General features: G+C 43.3%; 2 protein-coding genes across 2 annotated transcripts in view; one reads left to right on the top strand and one right to left on the bottom strand.

The window, feature by feature from the left end:
* The window catches only part of FAM184B (family with sequence similarity 184 member B), a 120,594-nt gene extending 109,485 nt beyond the window's left edge, over positions 1–11,109 (top strand). The window contains exons 13-18 of the mRNA XM_068974895.1: positions 1,026–1,204; positions 2,905–3,051; positions 5,157–5,274; positions 6,902–7,006; positions 7,782–7,981; positions 9,976–11,109. Coding sequence (XP_068830996.1) covers positions 1,026–1,204; positions 2,905–3,051; positions 5,157–5,274; positions 6,902–7,006; positions 7,782–7,981; positions 9,976–10,069 — 843 coding nt within the window. The 3' untranslated portion in view covers positions 10,070–11,109. The remainder of the gene's footprint in view (positions 1–1,025; positions 1,205–2,904; positions 3,052–5,156; positions 5,275–6,901; positions 7,007–7,781; positions 7,982–9,975) is intronic.
* On the bottom strand, positions 10,255–22,319 carry MED28 (mediator complex subunit 28). The gene is made up of 4 exons (XM_068974896.1): positions 22,161–22,319; positions 18,784–18,850; positions 17,945–18,057; positions 10,255–16,662 (listed from the first exon to the last, which is right to left on the bottom strand). Exons 1-4 carry the CDS (start codon positions 22,317–22,319, stop codon positions 16,465–16,467), a joined length of 537 nt encoding a protein of 178 aa, XP_068830997.1. The 3' UTR covers positions 10,255–16,464.
* Between the last annotated feature and the right edge of the window lie 2,752 nt (positions 22,320–25,071).

Raw genomic sequence — 25,071 nt, 5'->3', positions numbered from 1 at the left:
TGCAATGCTGTTCGGTCTTCATGTGTAAGGAACAGGTGCACAAACCTTCAGGCACGTTTGTATGGCCTTGAAAACTGCTACATTCACCAATTGGGGATTAACTGTGCCCCCATTTAATGTTGGACATAAATCTTTATATTTCTGTCTGAACCTTAGCATTTCAAGCATCATTTCACAGCAGGCATTCATTTGGCACCTACTGAATCCCAGATACTGTGCTAGGTGGTATACAACTGGGAAGACTGAAGTGGAGATGGCTCCTTCCTTTTCTCCACCTGGTGGTCTGATAGAGAAAAACAGCACTTCAGCAAATCAGTGCACTTCTGTGTAACCTCTACACAGATGGGATCTGGCTCTCAGAGAACGATCGTTGCCTCTCCCCCAGGGAGATGAGAAGGTATCACCAAGGCAGGAATGATTGGGTGTGGAGGGCACCCTGGGTAAAGAGATGGGCAAGGGCAAGTGTGGGGCAGTAGATTGTAACTGTGGTGGCCCCAGAATCACCTGGGAAGCTTTCTCAGAAGACACAGGGCTGAGATCTATCCAGATTCACTCTTCCAGAATCTTGGGAGGAGGTGTGACAGATCATTATTGTTCAGCAAATATTCACTCTCCCCTTCCTCTGCCCTCTGTGGTGTTGCCCCAGATTTACATGTTGAAGCCCTAATCACCAATATGATGGAATTTGGAAATGAAACCTTGGGGGATAACTAGTGAATTAGTGTCCTTACAAGAAGAGACAGGAGACATCCTCCCCCGCCCTCCCCCAACACACACATAGACTCCACAGAGGTGGAGTGTTGGGCTTGTTTTAAGCCACATTCTTGGCTCACCAGCATCATTCAACTTTTCGAGAGCCAAATTTGGCCAACTCTCAAAGCTGAAAACTTCAAGAGACTAGACATGAGCTCCTGAATCAAGTCTGGAATTTGAGCTCCAAGCTGGGTCTTTGCCACAGTACATCTGTGGCCCTTGTCTGCCATTGAGCCTCCTGCAAACGGTTCTTCTGGCTGCTTTCTCCCCAGGAGGAGGGTGGCCTGGGCCAGGCGGGCTCTCCCAAAGGCAAGAGTGCAGTGGAGCTGCAGCCCAGCGAGGGATGCTGCCTCCAGGAGGAGAACTCGCAGCTCAAGGAGGCAGTGAGGCGGCTGCAGGCCGAGGTGGAACAGCACCAGCAGGAGGCGCTGCAGCTCCGCGACCAGCACAGGTCGGTCTGAGGCTCCCAACTTCCTTCCCTCCCTCTCTCCCAACTCTGCCCCTTAGTGAGCCTCTGGGGTTTAGGATTAGGTTACACCTTCGGCATCTTCCCAAGGAAAAGACTCCCTAGTATGCCAGGACTTCACTGGTGTTACTCTGACCCATGTAAGGTATCAGTGGTCTAGGAATTCTAGATCTCAAACTGCAGAGAATAAGCCCTGAAGTAGAGGGAGGGGTCGATGCTGGGTTTACCCTATTTCCCTACAGATTAGGAAATTTATGGAATCAAACTTAATAATACCAGAAGTATCCTTAAAACCAGCCTTAGGGAGACAGTGCAGTGGCATAGCTTAAAAAACAGTTCTGTGTGCTCCTGTTAATAGCTGTGTGCTCCTGTTAATAGCTGTGTGACCTTGGGCAAGTCTGCTAACCTCTCCTACCTGTAAACTGTAGGAAACACTACCTCTCTTGGGGCTATTGTAGATGCAGTGAAACATATAGGAAGATGCTTACCACGGACTGACCCTGGTACTTGGTAAATTGTAGTGATAACTATGATCTTCTTATCTAGGTTGGATAGCCCTTTTTCCATCCTGAATTCACAGACTTTTTTCACCTCGATGGAAAGTTTATAACTACGACTTTAATTTTGTTAATGGATATAGGACTTTTCAGGTTATCTGTTTCTTCCTGAGCAAGCTTTGGTAATTTGTACCTTTGAAGGCACTTATCCATTTCATCCCAATGTTTGAATGTCCCAGTTTCCAGCATAAAGCTCAAGTGAAAGTAGGCCTGAGCTCATCTTAGGAATAGCCATGAACCCACCTGGCCAAGGTGGAGCACCTTAAATTCAGGTAGAGACTCACCATGTAACACTGGAGTAAGGACACTGGACCAGAGTAGGGGTTCCTAATCATTTCCAGGTACAGCTTCCTCCAAATGAGGAAAGCAACAGACCCTCTCCTGGAGAAGGGTATCCTCACATAAAAATATGCATGTACTTTTGGAGGGTGTCAGGCCCCTTAGGCTGGTCTGTGGATCCCTTAGTGCCCCACCCCAAGGTTAAGAAAAGTGATATTAATAGCTGATGGTCGAACATATACTTTGTGCCATGGACTGTCCTAGACATGGATTAACATGGTTCATCCTTGCAATAACCCTATAAGGTAGCCCCTATTGTCAGTCACATGGAGAAACTGAGCCAAGCCTAGCTTGCCCAAGGTCACACAACTAGGAAGTGATGGGGGAGGTCAGGGATGGACACTGGAAGCCTAAATGCTGTTCTCTTAGCCCCTCTCACACCCTGCCTTTCCAGACTGGACTGCAGGTCTCTCAGCTCTCAGAGCCCCAACAGTCATCAATTCTGATGAAGAATCTCAGCCTCCAGGCCTCCTCACCTGCTCCAAGTGAAAGGAGTATTTTCTGGGACTCCTTTCTTGAGCTATCCTCCCACCCTTCCCCTTTGTGCTCAGGTCCCTCATGGAATGCTGGGGTGGAAGGTGCTGAGACGGTGTCCCGCAAGATGGGTTTATCCTGGTCCCCACAACTCAGAGAACCCAGGTCTCCTTCCCACCATGTCCTGACCTCAGATTCTGCAGGCCACCTGGCAGAGTGGGGAGAAAAACTCCAGTCCCCTAGAAGTTCAGTTGCTAGACGCCTGGGCAAGCCCAGCTGTGCTTCTCCTCCCACCCCCCACCCCCACCCCTCCAGGCTGCTGCAGGAGGATCAGCAAGCCCAGCGGGCCCGGGAGGTGGAGATGCTGCGCCAGGAACACCGGAAGGAGATGCAGGCCATGGTGGCTGATTTCAGCAGTGCTCAAGCCCGGCTCCAGGCCCGGCTGGCTGCCCTGGAAACCGAGTAAGTGAGGCTTTGGCCCCAGGCTGGGAAGGACTTGTAGACGTACCATTTTGTTGGGGGGACCAACTCATCCCATTGTCCCTGTCACTCTCTTAGTTTTAAAACTAGAAGTCCTGAGTTCCACAAGCGCCTCAGTTCCAGGCAAACTGGGAAGGTTGGTCACCCATCCTTTTATGAGAGACAACATTCCTGTCTCATGCAGGGCACTATTAATCTGTGAGGAATGAGCACGGTTTAACCCTCACACTTGGAAGAAATCAGAAGGATCAAGGCTGCTCTTTTTATGAGTATCTCCCCCTCTAATATGCATCATTTCATTTAATCCTCACAGCAGTTCTTTTAAAAAATTAATTTAATTGGAGGCTAATTATTTTACAATATTATAGTGGTTTTTGCCATACACTGACATGAATCAGCCATGGGTGTACATGTATTCCCCATCCTGAACACCCCTTCCCAGTCCCATCCCTCAGGATCATCCCAGTGCACCAGCCTGAGCACCCTGTCTCATGCATCAAACCTGGGCTAGTGATCTATTTCACACATGGTAATATACATGTTTCAATGCTATTCTCTCAAATCATCCTACCCTTGCTTTCTCCCACAGAGTCCAAAGTCTTTAGATCTGTGTCTCTTTTGCTCTCACAGCAGTTATTAAAGGTAGAAGCTTATTCCCATGGACAGATTAAGAAACCAAGAGCCCTTCTTGCAAGCATTCATTTATTCATTCAACAAATATTTGTTAAGGGCCTTCTGTGTGCCTTGCACTGTTTTAGGTTCTGGGGTTACAGTGGGAATAAAACAAAAACTGTGCTCTCATAGCACTCACAGATTCTAGATGGAGATTCTGACAAAGAGTAACCAAACAAATATTAAACTTCATAACAGATAGTAAAAATGCTATAAGGAAAACAGGATCAGTATCTGGAATGCCAAGGGTGGGTAAGGAGGTGACATTTAAGCATTAGGAGGCGTGGAAATGAGAGCGACATTTGGACAAAGAGCTTTCCAATCAGACAGAAGAACAAGTGCAAAGGCCCTGGGGCCTGCCTCCCAAAACCAAACAGCCAGAAGGCTTAAGTGGAATGAATGAGAGAGTGATGGTAGGAACTAAGGTTGGCAGAATAGCTGGGAGGGATAGAGAAGATGCTCCACTGAGTGAGAACAGGTTTGGGTGTATTTGTGTGGAGTGCATATTCACCTTTTAACAGGGTCATTTCTGAGTGCTGAGAAGAGAAGAGACTTGGGGGGTCAGGGTTAGTGACAAGGTGACCAGGTCAAGCAGCACTAAGTAACTTTACATGTCACCTGTCTTACCCTTAACTTGTGCTTTTAAAAACTGTCCCCAACTGTCTCCAATATAAAGCAGATCATCTAAAATCTGGAGTAGGTTTTACCACCTACCATCTAATGGGCTCTTACCATGTGCCAGGCATACATTATCTCCTTGAATCCTCACAACCACCCAGTTTCATGCCCATTTTAAAGAAGGAACTGAGGTTTATGGGCAAAATATCCATTACATAGCTAGAAAAAAGCAAAGCTGGGTTAAGAGCCCGGGTCCTCTCACTCCAAAGCCCTGGCCTCTTATCAACTAGTCAATGGATCACCTGCAGCCCCCCTCCCTCCACCACCATCCGGAGGTTATTTCTCTCCAGCTTCACACTGAAAGGGCTGTGGGTACCTGCTACCCCCCTATTTTGCAGAACCAGCTCAGGCCGTGCTCTCTGGCCACCAGGAGATGGCGATGGAACCACATCTGTAATTAGCACAACCTGCTGTCCTCGGTAGCAGTGGGGACATTTGCCAGCCAAAGCCACTTTCCCCAAACTTCCCTGGTTCTTGAAGCCCTGGTGAATGTGGCATCTATGTACACAGATCTTTGATTCCTGGGCTGTACACATGTCAGACTGGGAGTTGGGGTCCTGGGCTCCATCCACCTGGAGCTCTGCAAGCAACTCACTGGCTGACCCTGGGCCTCAGTTTCCCCTTTGGTGAACAGAGTAGCCAGCCAGGCCAAGCACATGGCAGCATCCCCATCATGTCCACATCTCCCTCCTGAGTCATTGTGGCGCGGGGGCTAATTGCATGCCTGCTTGAAACAGACTGAAAGATTCCGGAGAGAAGCCAGGGAAGGGGGCATCCAGGCCGGAGGACGTTCAGCTCATAGGCCGTCTGCAGACCCGCTTGAAGGAGAGGGAGGAGATCATCAAGCAGCTGACGGTGAGGCTTCAGGGGCGTTCGCTTTAGCCTGGCACTTCCCTGGGTGCCTAAAACTGTATTCCTGATAACCTGAAAACCACCTTACAAAAGGTCCTTGGTTATTGTTTCCATTATATAAAATAATACATGCTCACTAGAAAAAACACAGGAAAGTAGAAGGCAAAAAATAATTACCCTGCTCCCAAGTCCTACACCATCTGCCTGATGTTGGTATTGGTTTGTGTTTTGCTAACCTATAGAATTTGGGAAAATCTAGAATGACTTGGACCTCACATCCGTGTCTCCTCACTCTGACCATTGCTTTAGGATTTGTCCAGCCTTCCTGTGCTCCACGTTTTGGTTGAAAGTTCTCTGTAAGCCAGCTCCCAGTGGTTTACATTCAGCTCTGGGGACTTTGGCTGATATACTTGCTTCTATTGGCGTGGCCCATATGGGTCAACTAGTTAGCCACATGTGAAGTCTAGCCATTTCCCTGTGTCTCTCCCTTCACCACCTTGGTCCAGGCCCCACTGCCTCTTAAAAATGGTGGAGAGTCCTTTGGTCTCCCCACTCACTCCAGCCTCACCCTACTCTGCTGACCTCACAGCAACCAGGGTAACCTTATTAAATGTAAGACACATCACAGCACAGCTCTGATCAGTACTACCTATGGCTCCCTGTCCTTCTCAGAGTAAAATCAATGGTCTTATAGTGGCTACACATCCTCCCACAACACACACACACACACTTGTAACTCACACCCATCCTTGCACCCTCCTGCTCCCCAGGCACACTGCTTCTTGTCAAGATGATGAGGAAAACTTAACCACTGATGGAAAATCAGATGATACTAACAAGGAATTGGAGAAGGAAATGGCAGCCCATTCCAGTATTCTTGCCTGGAGAATTCCAGGGACAATAGAGCCTGGCAGGCTACAGTCCATGGGTCACAAAGAGTCAGACTTGACTAAGCGACTAACACACAATAAGGAATTGTTTGTTAAGTGTGACAAAAGTATCATGGTTATGTTTTGTAACAAGTCCTTATCTCTTAGAAATACTTACCAATGTTTTTACAGATGAAATTTGACAACTGGAACTTATTTTAAAAACAAGACATCTGGAAAGAAAAACAGTGGGAAATGACACTGATAAAAGATTGACCATATAGCGACTGTGAATTGTTTAGTCAAAGTCATGTCCAACTCTTTTAGACTGTCTAACCCCATGGACTGTAGCCCACCAGGCTCCTCTGTCCATGGAATTTCCCAGGCAAGAATAATGGAGTCGCTTGCATTTCCTTCTGAGATCTTCCTGACTGGGTGTTTTTTTATTTTGCCTTAGCTAGTAACTTTCTGCAGTAGACTTTTCTTAGATGCTAAGAGTACCTGGATCTCTGATTTCCCTAAGGCATTCCAAATAAGCTTGCCCTTTCCTTTACAAGAGGGGCTGGGGACACCAAGGCCCCAGAAATAAAGGTGCTTCCTCAAAGCCTCAGTGGACTGTAATTTGATTCCCAATGACTTCCCCTCTTTCCCCTGGTCTTTCTTCCTTTCTGTAATCTGCCCTCACAGCCATCTTCCTTCAAATCAAACTCAGTGTGCTGAGTAATTAGGCTCATTTAGACTCAGTTGTATTGTTTCTCCAGGAGGAGAGAAGATTTCACTATGCTGCGTTCCCCAGCGCAATGTCCCATCGGAATCGATCCTTCTCTTTCAATCCTCACCCAGGGTATTTGACCCCTTCCATGAAGGTAAATTGGTCCTACTGGTTTTAATGCATTACATAATTCTGTTGGCTTCATTTTTCCCAAAGATAATGGCAGCTTATTTATCAACAGTCTCACATTCATTTAGAGAAATATTCTTTGAAAATAAGACACCCAGGAGATAGTACAAATTACTAGCAAACTATTTATATCTGACAAGGCAGATTACGTATATTTTTTATGAGTTTTTAAAATTTTCCAAACTTTTTATATATGTGTCACTACTAATAGTGGCTATATCTTGGTGATAGAAAGGAGAAGGGCAAGAATCCTTCACTTCACCTTTTTTTTCCTTTTATATTTTTGCAATGTATTACAGTGAAAATAGTCACATCCAGATTTCTCATCTGCTATCACAAAATCCTAAAGCACTAGTTTCTATTTTTTAGTAATTTATTACCTCCAGTTGAATTCATATGAGCTCATTTATAATTTTTATATTTCCCTCTTCATGTGACAAAATGTAAGTTTCACTCCAGAAATATTAATGTATTTGAGGACAGTGTGGACCAGCTTCTGCTGAGGGTGCCTTTTAAAATCTAAAAACTTTAAATTAAAACATACATTTGCTGCCAGAAGTTTTGGATAGAGATTGTGAGCCTTTTTTAAAGTACAACTAAACGCTTTAAAAAAGAGCATGCAATATATAAATAAAAGTACTGTCTCTTGCTCACATAATTCTAGCATGGCAGGCTTATCTACTTTTATAATAATGCTTCTGTTAGGTGGCACTAACAGGCCTTTCTTTTAATATCAACAGAAAAAGAAGATGGAGGAAGTGCCCAGCCGAGTGGTCAGTGTGCCAAACCTCGCTTCCTATGCTAAGAACTTTCTGAGTGGTGACCTGAGCTCCAGGATCAATGCCCCTCCAATAACTAAGTCACCCAGCTTGGACCCAGGTCCCAGCTGTAGCCGGCCCTACAAACCCACGCCATCTCTAGATGTGCAAACTGCCACAAGGTAGGGGGCCAGAGCTGGGCTTCTCAGGAAGGCAAAGAACCTTCCTGCCAATGCAGGAGACGTAAGAGAAGCGAGGTTGATCCCTGGGTTGGGGAAGATCTCCTGGAGAAGGGCATGGCAACCCACTCCAGCATTCTTGCCTGGAGAATCCCATGGACAGAGGAGGCTGGCAGACTATGATACATGGGGTTGCAAAGAGTCAGACACTACTGAAGTGACTCAGCATGCACGCAGAGGGCCAAAGCTATGATTCCATTTTTCTGTTGACAGGAGGGAAATTAGAATTCCTTTCTGGCACCTGTTAAATACCCAGCATTTGGGCCGATACAAAGAATAACAAAACAAGCCTTGCCTTGGACAAACTGCAACTCAGCCAAAAAGAAAGATTATCTATGAGAAGGGAAATAGGTCATTCTTTAGAAGAGATACTATTCCCTGATAACAAATCCCAGAAAGTCTCTTTTTTTTTTCCTTTTCCATGGATGAGTAGACAGGGGACACTGAATCACTTAGCTAATCACTTCAGAGTGGTTCACACAAACGATGGGCTGTCATCATCTGGCCTTGAGTCTGGATTCAAGTTCTGGTCCTCCTCATTCTTAGCTTGTGTGGCTTTGGGAAGCTCACTTGACATCTCTGTTTCCTCACCTCTAAAATGAAGATAATATACCACCTACCTCTTCAGACTCATGTGAAACTAAAGGAGTTAATCCATAGGACATGCTCAGCACAAGACCTGGTGTAGAACTATTCAGCAATTTCCCACTATTATTAAAAGGTTATTTCTCAAGATTCATTATATATTTAATCTTAATCTGTGGGTTTGGTTGATCACATATGGTGCTCTCTAATACTGCTTTGTTTTCCAGAAACCCCTGCAGCATGCTTCTCTTCCAGAAATGTGTGATTTCCCCTGTTATTGATTTTCCTTCTTCCCCAATTTTTGTTCAGAGCTAAATCTTTAATTGACTTTGAGTTTGCTTTTCAGAAGAGGCCTCTTCTGAAATGTTCCTTTTCCAAAGGCCCTGCCTGCCCAAGGCTCTTTGGACAAAAATGAATGTGGAGCTGGAAGGACCCCCTGCCAGTCACTGAGCAAGTCCAGCCCTTTGTTTCGAAGCTGAGGACACTGAGGCCTAGAATCCCAAGCATATGGTCTATTAACTGCCAGAGCCAGAGCTGGCCTGACCCTGGCCACTGTTCATCTCATTATCACACACCTTTTTAAAGCTGTGTTCCCATTGTTTTATAAGAAGCTTCACAAGTACAGATAGAGACTTTTCAGATAGGTATACACTGTACTTACTTATCATTTCTCTTTTTCAGTTTATTAGACTAATTTCACAGCCTCACTGAAAGGCCAGAGCACATTAGGTAACTTTTGAAGAGGCCAGAAGTGTAATTTTGTATTCATTAACCATTTCTTCTTTTACTGTTTTTTGAAAGGGGTTTATTGTTTAATTTGTGCCTGAAATAAATAGTAAATGTTGCAGACTTCTCTGGGAGCCAGAGGTTGAGTCCACCTGCCAGTGCAGGAGACATGGGTTCAGTTCCTGGTCTGGGAAGATTCCACATGCCATGGGGCAACTAAGGCCGTGCACCACAAGAGAAGCCACTGCAATAAGCCCACACGCTGCAACTAGAGAGTGGCCCTTGCTTGCCACAACTAAAGAAGGCCCCCATGCAGCAACCAAGACCCAGCTCAGCCTATACATATATATATATTTTTTTCTTCTTTTAAATAGTAAATGTTGCAAAATATGCCTCTTTCATTTTCAGTGAAATAATGGACAGCATTGTTTCCACAACGGAATTAGATGCTCTCTCCTCATCTTCATCCTTCACAACTTGTTTCTAGCTACCAATATCGACCCATCACATTCTAGTATCTTTTTAAGAGTAAAGTAGTAGTTATCTTTCCCTGAAAAGATGATGGCATATTAAGTTGTTTACTGAATAATTTTCGAAACCATCTAAGAAAACTTGTTTGTTTTTAGGACACAAGATGATGATACAGCCCAACCCAAAGAAGTGCAACAGAAGCAAGGTTCAGCACACCAAGAATGGTTTACCAAATATTTTTCTTTCTAAACTGATCCTTGGGATAGCATAAAGAGGATATTTGAAAAACATTTCTTTTGAAACACCTGACTGAAGGAATGAACTAAAAAGCCAACCAACCAAATAACTTGCTTGTAATATGATTTACATATATAGCTAAAACAAATTCTTACATTAACATTTCATACTGTTTCATTGTGATGATAAGATGAAACAAGCCAGTGTTGTCAGAAAGCACCCACAGGGAAATATTATTGTTACTGATGACCTATACATGATTATTTCTAGTGTCCATAAGACTGCACACCACCTTATGGAATATCAGACTTTGTGATTTCCATGGTCTACTTTGAAAGTGGTTTCATTTTTCCTAGGATGCTGATCATCTTCACTTTAAAGTGTTTCTATGTAAATAACTCCAAAATGCACACGCAACCTCAATAGGAAGGGGAATAAAACAAAGCTCAGAATAACCAGGAAAGCCAGTTTCTAAAAACCAAACCCAACTACTAGGAATGGACTGTAGCAGACTTTGGCATAGTTGGATCAAATATTTTGACTTCCTAGGTCCAGGATATGAAGATTACGGAGGGTGTAACACCTACCTCAAAGGGGCTTTTTGAGGTTTAAACAAAATATGGGTAATAATTCTAATCATGAATTGTAGTTAAGCTTTGCCAGGATTTCTCTGTGAATAACGGAGCCTGACCCTGTCATACATCTCAACCTCAATGACTGTAGCATCGGCTCGATTGTTTGTGACGGTTTCTAGATTATCTGTTCTTTGAAGTCAAAGACCTACTGAACCTCTAGTCTTGCCTCGTGGTGCGTTGCTTCCCCATCGCATGGATGCTCAGTGGATTAAAGGGAACTGATAATGGCTGTTCAGTGCTGACCTTGCTGTCAGTCCATGCTGAGTTGTCTGATCCTCTGATGGAGCATTGCAATTTAACAAACTCAATACAACTTTCAGTGGGAAAAATACATCCTCAATCCTTTGGTGCTGGCCCAGCAGGTGGCCTATAAACAGTTGTCTATTCCATGCACTGTCAGATCTTCACTCTTTGAATAAAACTTTAAACAACTGGGCAAAAAAAAATGGTTGTGACTTGTACTGATTTTTCAGAGGTGAAAGTATACAAAGGCTGAACTTAGAAACAGGGAGTTCACATTAACCTCAGTCAGATCATCTCCAATAAAATGTAGCTGCTCATGCACTTGGGTCATTTTGAGAGAAATGCAATTACAACTCAGACTCATAATCTGAAAGTAAATTTACTACCTAATTAAAACATATAGCCCAATAACATACTTTTTTTAAATGTAAATACTTGTTTCCGTCTGTGTAACATGCCCTGTTACTTTTCAGTATCAGGTATTTTTTAGTTTTATTTCCTGCTTGAAGTGAACATTATAGGATAGTGTTCTGTGTTTTAAAAAGAGTACATACAGGTAGTTCTATTTTTGTTGAAATATTTTCCCACCAGTGTGCAACTCCTGATGACTAACAAAGGAGGCTATTTAATTCAGCATAACACATGCTACAGAGATAGAATTTTATTGTGATGCTATATCAGTTTTAACTCCTTGTTGCATGTGACTAAAGATCATGCTAAATTTTAAGATTATACACAAATAATTATCTTTGCTAAGTACATCTTGGCATGCATCTATCATTTTTTCTTTAGGACGTATTCCTTGAGTATTGAAATAAAGCATCAAAGGATATGCCTAGGCTTTTTGTGTAATACTACCAAATCACCAAAAAGTTTCTAGCAATTTACACCTTCACCAGCAGTGAATGAAATTCTACCTCTCTGTACCCTAGATAATATTGATAAGGAAATTTGAGAGAGAAAACATTCTTGTTTTCTTTTGCATAATCTGGTTCCATTCATCTCTCAAGAGCAGAGTGGTCTAGAGACGATGGGGATGGCTTGGAGGTTAACAGCAGACATGAAGACAAATGAACTGATTCAGAATTGATTTAGGAGGAAAAACAGGGTATCTCTTTAGGCTATATTATAACAGAGAGAAGAAATTAATGTATGCCTGGAACAAACCTGGAAAGGAACATTTCCCAGTTGCCAACTGTTTCTTAACTGGGGGAGAAAAGAATGAGGTTGTCCATCAGTAGTTGCACACTGCATACCTGAGCCCTTAGTACTGCTCCAGTATCAGTGCAGCAGCAGGTGCAAGTGAGGCTACCTGCTACATGCTCGGTCTCCAGCCTCTACCTGGATTCCGTAAGGGCAAGTCTGGAAAAGTAAACAGAGCTATGACTGGGACCAGTTTCCTAGCATCCTTCAGGTTTCTAAGAGGAGCACTAATCTCCACCATCATCCCCAAGGTGCAACATTGGTTTTGATCTGCTGCCTCCTACTAGCTCCTCAGCTGTCTGTTCTCCCCCTGCAGGGGATAACCAAAGATGCTCCAGAAACTCATAGAGGCCTTTGAGCATTAAAGAGTTATTCTGTCACTGTCCCTTTGCTCAGTCGAGACAGTGGAGTGTTAACCAGCCAATTCCACCGTTCTTATATGCAACATTGAATCTGTGCATTGACAAAAGTTCCCTTCCACTGGGAAACTTGCCCAGGGAAGCACTGGTAAAATCCTCAATAACGAGGCCGCCCTCTTGTGCTGGTAACTGGCCCTCACATCCCACTCAGCATGGATCTTCCTGCCATTTGGACAGTGAGTGAGTCAGTTTCCAACCTCACCCTCCTGTCGATTCTCAGACCGTGCTCACAGCAGCATGTCAGTCAGGCCCTCCAGGAGGCATACACTGAGACAGCTGGAGGAGCAAAGACCACCAGAAACCTAGCTATAGTTGAATGAGTTGGGTTTAATATTTGTTGGAACAGAGGTAGAATGTCCATCATGAAGAATCATGGAGCTTCTCAGAAAGTGTTTTAGAAAGACCCTATTGTAAGATTTTGGCACTGGATAATTTCAAGGAGATTCTAAAAGAGCAGGGCTTCATTCCAAATTGGATGCTGTCAGAAAGCAGAGGAAACTCTATGACTGGATCTTATCTTACTCCAGTAGTCATATACAGATGTGAGAGCTGGACCATAAAGAAGGCTGAGTGCCAAAGAATTGATGCTTTCAAATTTCGGTGCTGGAGAAGACTTCAGAGAGTGTCCTCAACAGCAAACCAATCAATCCTAAAGGAAATCAACCCTGAATATTAATTGGAAGGACTGATGCTGAAGTTGAAATTCCAATACTTTGGCTACCTGATGTGAAGAGCTGACTCATTGGAAAAGACCCTGATGCTGGGAAAGATTGAAGGCAGGACAAGAAAGGGATGACAGAGGATGAGATGGTTGGATGGCATCACCAACTCAATGGACAGGAGTTTGAGCAAACTCCAGGAGATAGTGAAGGACAGGCAAGCCTGGTATGCTAGTCCATGGGGTCACCAACAGTTGGACATGACTTAGCCACTGAACAACAGTGAGGGCCGACTAGAGATAAAGCTGCAAATGGTTTTAAAAAAAAGGTGCAGTCACTTATTTTTTAAGCCAGGACAATGTTTGGTATTTAAAGGGTGGCAGTGTGACCTTTATTTTTTCCTGCGCTTATACAGAGTTGTGAAGTGGTTTGTTCTGCTCTATCATGGTCTCAGAGCAGCTTTGTTTAGGAGGCTGGTACCTTAGACTGCTTCTGTCTCATAGGAGAATAACACAGCCCAGCACTGCTGATGCAGGGGCAAGTCAGGGGCAAGTCTCCCTTTTCTCAGGAGAAACACGTGTTGAATCAAGGGGAGGAGGCAGGAGGCAGGAAAAGCCTTCATATTTTGATACAGAGTTGACACCTGTAGAGAGAGCCAAGGAAGATAAAGGCAAGAAGCCTAGAGGCAAGAAGCCTGTAGAGAGAGGCAAGAAGCTTAGATAGCAGCAGAGTTAGGAGAAAAAGCCTTGGTCAGGCTGAGGAGCTTCAGAGCAAGGACTGACTGCCCATTAAAGAAGTCCGTGTTGGGCAGAAATAACATGGTTCCACTATCCCCACCGTGAGAGCACGGCCTTTGAGAAAACTGAGCAGGGCTCCTTCGTGGCCTCCAGAGGCCCATGACCAAACCCTTAGGGATGTCAACATTTATAGGTTGGGCAGAAGAGGAAAGAGAAAAGATGTGTTAAAGAGAATGAGTTCAAAAATAGATGATCAAGTGTCAAAGTGAAGCAGGTGAGAGTATGTGGAGGAGTTGGAGACTGAATGAGGGGCCGGGCAATGGGATGGCGCTCAGGTTATCATGAAGGGAATGCTGAAGACGGGAGACCAAGAACGCTGAGCTGCAGGGAGTGACCTGCAGACGAGAGCCCCCGAAGGTCAAACCCAGCAGAAGGCAACTGGCCGGGCCTCACATCACTTGAGGCAAGGCTTGTCTTAACACAGTGTAAACGCTTCAGCAGATGGAACAGGAAGGGAATAAAGATGCCCTCAAAATGTGGGTGGGTCTGTCATCCCTTGAGAGGTGAGAGAAATCCCAGCTGATACCTCATTATTTTCTCCTCGAAGGAGGCGGCATCCTAGAGGGTATTCTGTGTTTGTTGACCAGCAAAATACATCACCAAAAATGAAAAAGATATTTAGTGAAATGTTATTTGACAGAAAACTTTTGAATTTGTAAAGAAATCGTAATAACTGGTACACACATTAGTTCAAAATATTTTTAGTAAGCACCAAATAGAAGTTTCTGAACTTTTCACTAAGAACCTCTTCATTACTGAAAGAATGTCTAAAATGTTATCGGTTAGGTGTTTAGTCAAGAAATCTAAAGTTGCCAGTTTCTGACTGGCATAAGGTGACCAGGTTAACAACCTTGACATCAGATAATGTGATTAAAAACAACTTTTAAAAGCTTTACCTATACACTCTGACTGAAGGAATTCGTCGGCCTCAGGCTATGTACCATACACAAAAGCACAGGAAAACAAGTACTATGTATAAAAAAATAACACATGGTTCCTCTGTATTCAGAGGGGAATAATGCCTACTTTTCATGAGAACAAAGACACAGATCACTAACCCCAGAGGGAGAACCAAGTAACGCTGGCAGAAGAAACAAGAGGTCCTGTGTCCTGGGGATGTGATGGAGGGCCTTCAGAGGCTGTGGAGACCAGGTGGCATCCAGGCCAGACGGAAACTTGAGTGGATGTCAAGGTGGGTGGGGCGGGCCTTCAAGACCAGAGAAAAAAAAGTCAGCCAAGACACTGAGTCTCAGAAGTACTGCCTGTTCAGAAGACAGTACTGCACTGGTTGAGGGTGGGGGGGTGTAATCTAATGAGGGACTGTAAACAACAGAGAAAGGAAAGCCTTATCTAAGGAGATAGGGCACAATGCCGGTTTGTATTTCTCAACAACAGTTCAACAGAGAAACTGAGATGGCCTTTGTGGCCAACAGAGGCTTAGATATCTTCCCAACACCGAGTCTCCTATGCACCCTACAGCCCACCTCCCACTTCAAGGTCCCAGTCCCTTGGAATCAACACCATTAGCAAGAACCTTTGTTAACAGAAAAATCTGCTCCAAAAGAACGGAACACACAAAACTTAAAACTCAAGAGATGATCACAGCAAGTTCATATTCCACCAATGCCTCTGTTGAGAGCAGGGTCCACTGTGTTAAACTGATTCATTATTGCAGAAGCAATAATCAGTATTGCTTATCTCACCACTAGCATTATCACTGCTCCCACCACTGCACCCCAAAAGTAAATAAACACTACACAAAAGATAAACTTATCCCAAATAAAAGTCAACATTAATTCAAGGATACTACTGGATTTCTAAAGCACTAGGTTACTGCAGTACAGTAACAGTCACTATACTAACCTATGATATTATAATCCTCTTCCTCTTCTGATCTATCTATAAAATATTCTCACTGTGAGGCTCTGGAAGTTTTACACTGTGCATTAGACTCCTCTTCTTCAGGTAGTTCAAACTCTTGAAAAACAGAAAAGTTGCATATTTTTATATACTGCCATTGAACAGTAAATTATCATGGAAGCCTACAACCAAAATCCTCATCCTCTGATATGCAGCTCAGATCATATCATACAAACTAATCTAAAACTGGAAATACAGAGAAATTGAGTCATACAAAAATAAAAACAACATAAAAGCAAGCATAAAAAAAAACAACATAAAAGAAATCTGTAAATAGCATCACACTAACAGTCTTAAACTTTTGCTAATGACAATATACTTGGTTTACCACAGCAATAAGCATTTTATAAAGTACTCAAGAAATAACACTTACAAAAATAAGGGGAAAATTTTAGGTGAGAGCACAAAACGAAAATCATCTCATTCTCTGGCAAAGAGTTCTCCCAAAATGTCAAGTCTACAAGAAGAGATGTTTAGCAAAACAGTGTTTGGGCTGACTCAGGCACCAGCTAGTGTGCAGGTGGCCTTTCCTCAGGTTTGCTTCATCGGTGCAGGGATATTTGCAGACGCCTGCTCGAGGTAGGCCAGGGAGCCCTGAGGGATGTCGGCTGGCTTCTTGTGCTGCATGTTGATGTCCTCCAGCACCTGCTGCCAATGTCTTAGTTTTGTCAAGTGCTTCTGGACCAGAGCATCCTTTCGCTGTAATTCATTCCTCAGTTCTGAGACATCCTACAAATGAAAGCAATCGAAGCAATGAAGTCAGAGCAAACTCATGAAAAATGAACATAATTCCTGATTAGTTAAGAGCACTAAGCAGTAAATTCAAAACAGAATCAACTAAGCCATACTAGGCCGATTATTCTGCTTAGCTGCATAATTTGAATAAACTAAAGCAACTCTTTCCATGAAAGATGCCTGCTTAACACTGAGTTACTTCTAATTCATGCTCTTTTAATAAGTAATACAACAAGTCACAAAATTCCAAAGTACCAAAGGGCAGCCAAAATAAAAAAATCAGTCTCTTTTTTATCCTGGCCTCTGGGCACCCAGCATTTCTATATCCAAAGCCTACTGTGAGAAGAATCTAAACACTTGAGGATCTGAAACACATATGAACTGTTTTAAAAGAATCCACAGCTACCATTCTATCCTTTCAGATTATGAAGTAGTAAACCCTCATTTTTAAGAATTTTTTTTAACAAATAATAGTATTAAAATTCTGTATTAAGACCTGACCTTAAACATACCTAGACTATCACTCAGGTATTCAAATCAGGAAATGATTTCATATGGTGAATTATAGGAATATCATCTTCTTACCATTCACCTTCTTAATAGCTGGTATCAAAGAATAAAAACATTTTGACTAATTGCTCAGCTTGTGGGAGAAGTTACTTTAAAAATTATTGGAAAATAATGATTCTAATTTAGTTTTTTCCATTGAAGGAATTGCTGTGTTTGGGGCAGGAAGATCCTTCTCTTCCACACTGCAGGGAGCAGACCCTGGGCCAACCCACAAAATGCCATTAATGACAACCTCAATATATTTCCAAGACTCTGGTTTCAAACAACTGAGAAAAATGAAATCTTGAGTTTCAAGGAGCCTGGAACAGAACACTGACTTTTTGATTCCCTGAACGAAACTGCCCAGAATCCTTCCTGTGTGTAAGGCACCAGGGTCACACAGACTAGTTTCTGTCCAAAATGAGCTTATCATCTACGTTAATGGCTTTTCAACATTTTCAAGCAGCAGAACTTTTTTTTTTAAAAGAAAAATCTTCCACAGAAACTAACGTAAGAAACAAGTAAAGGCTGTTCTGTTTGAAGCCCTGCTTTCCACCCCTACCCCTAAGGTCCAGGTTGTCATGAACACTGACAACCAACATTTTACACTCAAGCTATGAAGCCCCACTGTAACTAGTTGGCAAATGGAGCACCTCCGTTAAAGTGTAAATGGAATTTGGACAACATTTGTTCTTCCTTAAACTTGGGAAGAAAGCTGAGCTTGTACCTCTTTGATAACTTGATCTGGTTTCTGGACAGATAACTGCAATCTTTTTTGTAGGAAAAAACATTCTGTCTGTCTTGCAATATCCAGGAATTTCTGGATACACTGGTCAACACCTTAAAAAAAAAAAAAAGACCAAAATATTAAATTAAGAAAAACACTAGACACACATATCTCTCTCATAAATGAACAGTCAGGTATCAGATGGGATCAGGGGTTCTAATCCTGCTCACAGCAATAATATTGACCACCGACCTCCTATGTATTAACCAACATTAAATAGCAGATAATCTGTGCATTTATCAAGTGAATAAGAAACCTACCAACAGTACAAAGTTCTCCCAAAGAAAGACAATGCAGAGATCCAGCAATTAACAACCCACTGACCAGGGACATATAAATGTCTTTCGTTACCCAAACGTTATTGACCACAGATGTTTCAGTCTTCACTTACATAACAAAACACCAGCAACACGCATTCATTTCTATGAAAACCCCCCTGGTCAGTAATGTGTTAACATCACGATTTCCAGTTGAAATTAAACATTTAAAACACAGTACAAAGAAATAAAAAGTACCTCTCTGGGGACAGAAGTTGGGAACTTGGACGAGGAGGGGGAAGCACAAAACTTAGTTCTTTAAAAGCAGTACACACTATTGGCCTTCTGTCTTGGTATCAACATGAAAAGCTCATTCATTTTAAGTGGTTCATTATGAGTGACATGAACAAAAACCAGCAGTATATAGATTTACTACACAAATCTTATTCCTGGAAAAGTTCTCTCGAGATACAGCAGGCTTGAAACATATCAAATGTAAAATCAGCAATGAGGAATTCTTACCAGTTCGAATTTCTTCCTGATCTGTACCATTGACATAATCTTGACTCACCAGAGAAGCAAAGCAAGCCTGTGTGATCAAAATATCACAAAAGAAAAAAATGTCATTCACACATCAAGAATGTTACTTTAGAGTAAGAAATAACTTCTCCTGACGTCATTCAGTTAGTTGACAGCTTCTGGGTTTGCATACCAAGTGACAAGACATTGTGTCAATGAAGAAACTTGGTAAACTGAGCCCATTAGGCCCACAGAGGAAGCCGGTATTTGCAGGCTCCCCGGTCTGGTCTCTCTCCCACTGCTGCTCCTTTCCCAGCTATCTCATTCCACACAAGGGCCTCGATCCCTATTCCAATCCCATCTGTAGCCCCTCCCCCTGATGCTTACATGACACGTATTATCACACATTCAGGAATCAGGTCAACTGTCACCTCCTCAGAGGCTATCCCTGTCTACTCTTTCAAAATGGTGTCCCTCCTGCTCATGCGCCAACCTCAAGCCCTGCTTTATTGTTTTTGACCTGGTTAACTGATATTGTGCCATTCTCTCAGTTCATTATTAGCTGTGCCTTACTAGCAGCTGGGAATTTTGCCTGACTTACTGTTTGGCACCATGTGGATGCTCAATAAATACATGTTACTGACTGATTGGACAGCCTAAGAGAAAGTGGTGTTATATGAACAAACAACTCCCAATAAGGAACATGGACCTACGCACACAGGAGTTCTGTGCAAGGGTAACTCTCAGGAAATGGACGAAGAAGGGCCATCGCAGAACAGAAAAGCCAAAAAGAGAACCAGATGGGACCTGGGGTGGGGATGGGGTGTGAGGAAGAGAAATCTCAAACCTCAGGAAAGCACGGACCTAGTTTGCTAGTAACCATATTACACTAGGTGTAGGTGTGAGGCAGGCAAGTCTAGGTTCAAATTTAAGCCATCAACCAAATGTGAGAGCCTTTCTGCTGCCTGCAGTTACCCTTCAGAAAAATCAAAGGATTTCTCCAGGGAAAATCCTATAACAATCAAGAAATTGGAAAAACAGACTGCCGATTCTGTGTATTACTTTGAAAGGTGACCCTTGCTGGATTTGGGATGTAGCAGGCGTGCACCTGCTTTGTGAAACCTGTGGCTACGGGAAAACATCTCATCCAGGAAGCCAGCCAGTCACAAGCTGGCAAAGAAAGCTGGGGCTGCTCCTTCAGAGTCAGTGGAGTCACCAGAGAGGATGGGAAGAAAACTCATCTCAGGAATTTTAGCTTCCTCTGTCCCCTTAAAAAAATATAAATAAATAGATAAATAAAACATAATACACATACAAATATTTAGCTGATGAAAACAAAAACACTAACTTAAAAAGGTATCTGTACCCCATGCTCATTGCAGTATTTATTCACAATAGCCGAGATATATAGAAACGACCTAAGTGTCCATCAATGGATGAATGAGTAAAGAAGTTATGGCATACACACTGAAATATCATTCAGTCATAGAAAAGGACACAATCTTGCCATTTGTGACATGGATGGACCTGGAGGGTGTAAGTCAGCCAGAGAAAAACAAATACTATATGATCTCACTTATATATGGACCTTAAAAACACCACCACCACCAATAAAACCAAGCTCGTAGATATACAGAACAGATTGGGGGTTGCCAGAGACAGGTGATGAGATAAGTGAAATGGGTGAAAGCTAAAAGGCAGGAACTTCCAGTTATAAGTCGTAGGGATTTCCCTCCTGGCTCAGTGGTAAAGAATTCACCGGCCCATCTGGGGGACATGGGTCTGAGCTCTGGTCTGGCAAGGTCCCACGTGTCATGGGACACCTAAGCCTGTGCGCCACAACTACTGAGCCCATGCACCCCAACTACTCAAGCCCACAGGCCTAGAACCCGTGCTCCACAGTAGGAGAAACCACTGCAATGAGAAGCTTGCACACCCCAACTAGAGAGCAGCCCCTGCTCCCCACAACTGGAAAAGGCCGTGCAAAGCAATGAAGACCTGAGGAGACCCTGTGAAGTCATAAACAAACAACGAAATCTTTAAAAATAGATAAACAAGTCATACGGAGAAGGCGATGGCACCCCACTCCAGTACTCTTGCCTGGAAAATCCCATGGATGAAGAAGCCTGGTGGGCTGCAGTCCATGGGGTCGCTAGGAGTCGGACATGACTGAGCGACTTCACTTTGACGTTTCACTTTCATGCATTGGAGAAGGAAATGGCAACCCACTCCAGTGTTCTTGCCTGGAGAATCCCAGGGGCGGGGGAGTCTGGTGGGCTGCCATCTATGGGGTCACACAGAGTCGGACACGACTGAAGCGACTTAGCAGCAGCAGCAAACAAGTCATGGGTATGGGACGTACAGAGTAATTTAAAAATTTTTTTGTAACTATGTATGGTGACAGATATTAACTAGACTTACTGTGGTGATCACTGCAATATATACAAATATCAAATTGTGTTGTACATCTGCAACTAGTATATGTCGATTATACTTCAATTAAAAAAAAAAAAGAGAAAAATCTCCCAGACTGGTGAGGCACTGACGACCCCAACTATATCCAAGTTGTAGTTGTATATGGATGTGGGAGGGAGGATACATTACATATTTATATAATTACCATTTGGGGCAATATTTGGATGACACACCATCTATTAGTATTGACTTAAAACGTGTCATATGCAACCAAAGTGAAAATGAGTTTCAGCAAAACTCAAAGTCTGGGTCACCTCTGCCTCTCTCTCTTTACTCCCCAGCTTTCCTCCTCCTCCCTCAGTCCTTAGTACCAACCTCCCCTACTGTAACTTTTAAATAACTCCATATCAGCTCCAAGAGACCCACTACGTCAGGACCCTTTAAGGGTGGAGCCCAGTGGAAAGGACGCAGGACATAATAATGGACACTGCAGTCTAGAGAGGATGAGCACGTAACACGCAGAAACGCAGTAAAGGATACTCAAGGATGGGACCAAGGATGGAGTGAGACAGGAAGAACCTGCTGAGAACCAAGAAGGGTCCCCCGATTGTGTACAGACAAACTTCCAGTCTGCGTGCCTCCAGAAACGTCAAGATGACGCATATTCGCCAGCCTGTGCTTGCGTGCTAAGTCGCTTCAGTATTGTCCGACTCTGCGACCCTATGGACTCGTAGTCTGCCAGGTTCCTCTGTCCATGGGATTCTCCAGGCAGCCTACTAGAGGAGAATTCCGGCCACGACTCGATGTGGAGACTAAAGCAAGTGACTTACGCTCTCTGAACCCTGTTTCCTATTTGTAAGCGGGTGGAGATACCGCTGAAAGGGAAAACCTGCGCACGCGCAGCATGCCTTTTGCGGGGCGGGGGGAGGGAGGCTGGGAACACAAACGCCCACGTCTCATCTTACCTCGAAAGATGACTCCAACTCGTCCACCAAGGTACTGTTAGAAGTTCTCGGAACGCCTGGCGTGGCCTGAAGAAGCGAAGCCTGGCCCAGGAGCCCCGGCGGAGGTTGCGGGGGTCCGGGTGGCTGTCCAGAGAACATGCCTCCCAATGAAGCCGCCATTTTAAAAATGGCGGGTGCCTGGAGTTGCGGTCCGATGGTCACGTGACGTAGCTGGTCATATGACAGTGTCCCGGGCGTGTTCGCGTCTGTTGGATGCCCGGGAAAGCGTTTGTTTGGTGCTTTGCTTTGTTTCCAGCCTTACAGACAACTTGGCTTTTACTGTTTGTTTTTTTTTAACCTTGAGAATTGAAGGCTAGGATTTAACACAGTTGTGTGGAGAGGAGAATCAATAAGTACAGCGAAGCGCGTCCTCCTGCGGAGTCAGGTATTCCTGTACCAGTCCCGCCTTCGCTCTCAACTCCTGAAATTGCTTTGGCCCTGGCGCTTTCTCTGGGCTCAGTTTCACCCAGTGGTAGAAGGGAGGTGCGCATTCATCCCGCAGACATTTATTGAGTTTCACTGTGTGCCGCTTACTAAACCAGTCACTGGGGATGTAGCGGGAATAAACTGGAAAAATGTCCCCTGAATTCCTTCTGGGGAGATACAGATAACAAAACGACAACATTGTTGAGGCCCCCTGTCTAGGTGCTGGGCGCTATTTGCTTTAGATATTTATGGTTACATTAAAGTCACTATGCTAGTTTTTTAAAAATATTTGCTTATTCATCTTTTCAGAAGCTAAATACTTTTTCACTATATTTAACTTTATAGTTATCCAGTTCATTTGTTGAGTCATCTGTGAACCAGGTTCTATTTAATGATCTGGGGGTTACAGTAATCACCCCAACTTTCTGCTTTCGGAGAGTTTACCGTTGCTTTGTGGGAGAGGGACGGAGAAGCATGTACATATATAGAGTAATATCATGTAGAGATAATTGTCAAGAAGGAAACTAAAGCCCAGTAAGGGGATGACTCCCTGGAGGAGGCATGGCAATCCACTCCAGTATTCTTGCCTGGAGAATCCCCAAGGATAGACACGCCTGGTGGGCTACAGTCCATGGGGTGACAAAGAGTTGGACACGACTGAAACAGCTTGGCATGGCAAGGCACAATACTAAAACATTTTTGAGGACTCCAAATGTTTTTGTTTACATGAGGTCTGTTGGGCAATATTTACCTATTAAAAAGGTAAGCATTAAAACTGAGACTTTAAAAATATAAAAAATAAGCCTATTATATGATAACATGTTCTAATTAAAAATGTAACCATTTTATAAAACAAAAAATAGAATGGAAACATTTTGCATTTTACTCTTGGGTTTCCAATGGCCATAGGGCTACTTGAAGTCTAGATTTCTTAACTTCAGCGATCTTTTAACACTATTGTGTTCTAAACCACTACTCTTGGATTTGCTGCTGTCTGAAGCCATGCCTTGTCTTTAGTGATTCAGATGCAGATTACACCACCTGTCAATGGAAGTTTTAAGGATCTGCCAAGGTTTTCTGAATACTTGGTAGCCAGGTGCACCAGCAATGAGAACTAATTTTCATCAGCAATATTAGGTAAGCACAGGAATGCAGTCATTCTGTTTGTATCCCACACACTAGTAAACACAAGAGTTCTATTTTTTTTTAATTTATAAAAAGTTTTACTAACAAAAATTCTATTTTTAAATTTATATTCTTTTATTTATAAAAAGCCTTTGATAGGCTTCTATCAAATCCTGACTTGGTCTTCCGAATCATATAGAAGAAATCTAAATGTTTTTCCTTTCACAAGCCAGAAGTTCCCCATCATCATTTCCATCTTTCCTGCTGAAGTAGCTTCTGGACATGGTTGCCCAGAGAAACCTGTTTACACACTATTCCTAATTTTAATCAAATTTAAATTCATGTTATTTATTAACATGGATATGCATATCCCTTTCTATAAGCCAGTTTAGACACAGTATTCCCATTTAATAATATAAAGAAGGCAGAGCACTCAAGAATTGATGCGTTTGAACTGTGGTTGCTCCCTTGGACAGCAAGATCAAACCAGTTAATCCTAAAGGAAATTAACCCTGAATATTCACTGGCAGGTCTGATGCCAAAGCTCCAGTACTTGGCCACCTGAGGCAACAAGCCAACTCATTAGAAAAGACCCTGATGCTGGAGAAGATTGAGGGCACAAGAGGGGTAACAGGATGAGATGGTTGGATGGCATCACTGACTAAACAGGCATGAATTTGAGCAAATTCTGACTGAATAACAACCACCATCCATTTACATATCAAGTTTTTAAAATACTCAGTTCAGTTCAGTCGCTCAGTCGTGTCTCTTTGTGACCCTATGAATCGCAGCACGCCAGGCCTCCCTGTCCATCACCAACTCCTGGAGTTCACTCAAGCTCATGTCCATCGAGTCAGTGATGCCATCCAGCCATCTCATCCTCTGTCATCCCCTTCTCCTCCTGTCCCCAATCCCTCCCATCATTAGAGTCTTTTCTAATGAGTCAACTCTTTGCATGAGGTGGCCAAAGTACTGGAGTTTCAGCTTCAGCATCAGTCCTTCCAGTGAACACCCAGGACTGATGTCCTTTAGAATGCACTGGTTGGATCTCCTTGCAGTCCAAGGGACTCTCAAGATTCTCAAAATGACTCTAATTAAAAAAAAAAAACTCAAACATTTTCAAAGTCAAAAAAAGATACTATTTTTGGATAAGTTGATTCACTCAGTACAAATGTAGAAAAGAGAGCTTTCTTCTAAATCTGCACAAATGGAATTTTGATTGGTTGAAGTTCCAGGTGGTGGAAGTAGTTTACCCTTTCACAGTCCCTTTTATGGCCTTCTTATTTCAGTTATTTCAAATAAATTCCACATCCATTCAAGT

Source organism: Capricornis sumatraensis, chromosome 7, assembly GCF_032405125.1.
Source record: "Capricornis sumatraensis isolate serow.1 chromosome 7, serow.2, whole genome shotgun sequence".
Lineage (NCBI taxonomy): Eukaryota > Metazoa > Chordata > Mammalia > Artiodactyla > Bovidae > Capricornis > Capricornis sumatraensis.
This window is presented reverse-complemented; position numbering and strand designations above follow the sequence as displayed.

What these genes read in the sequence shown, in the direction of transcription:
- MED28 (XM_068974896.1), bottom strand. Translation starts at nt 22,319, where the DNA reads ATGGCGGCTTCATTGGGAGGCATGTTCTCTGGACAGCCACCCGGACCC. An exon ending in AGTTGGAGTCATCTTTCGAG is followed by an intron (nt 18,851 to 22,160) that starts GTAAGATGAGAC and finishes TTGATCACACAG; the next exon opens with GCTTGCTTTGCTTCTCTGGT. An exon ending in CAGATCAAGTTATCAAAGAG is followed by an intron (nt 16,663 to 17,944) that starts GTACAAGCTCAG and finishes TTTCATTTGTAG; the next exon opens with GATGTCTCAGAACTGAGGAA.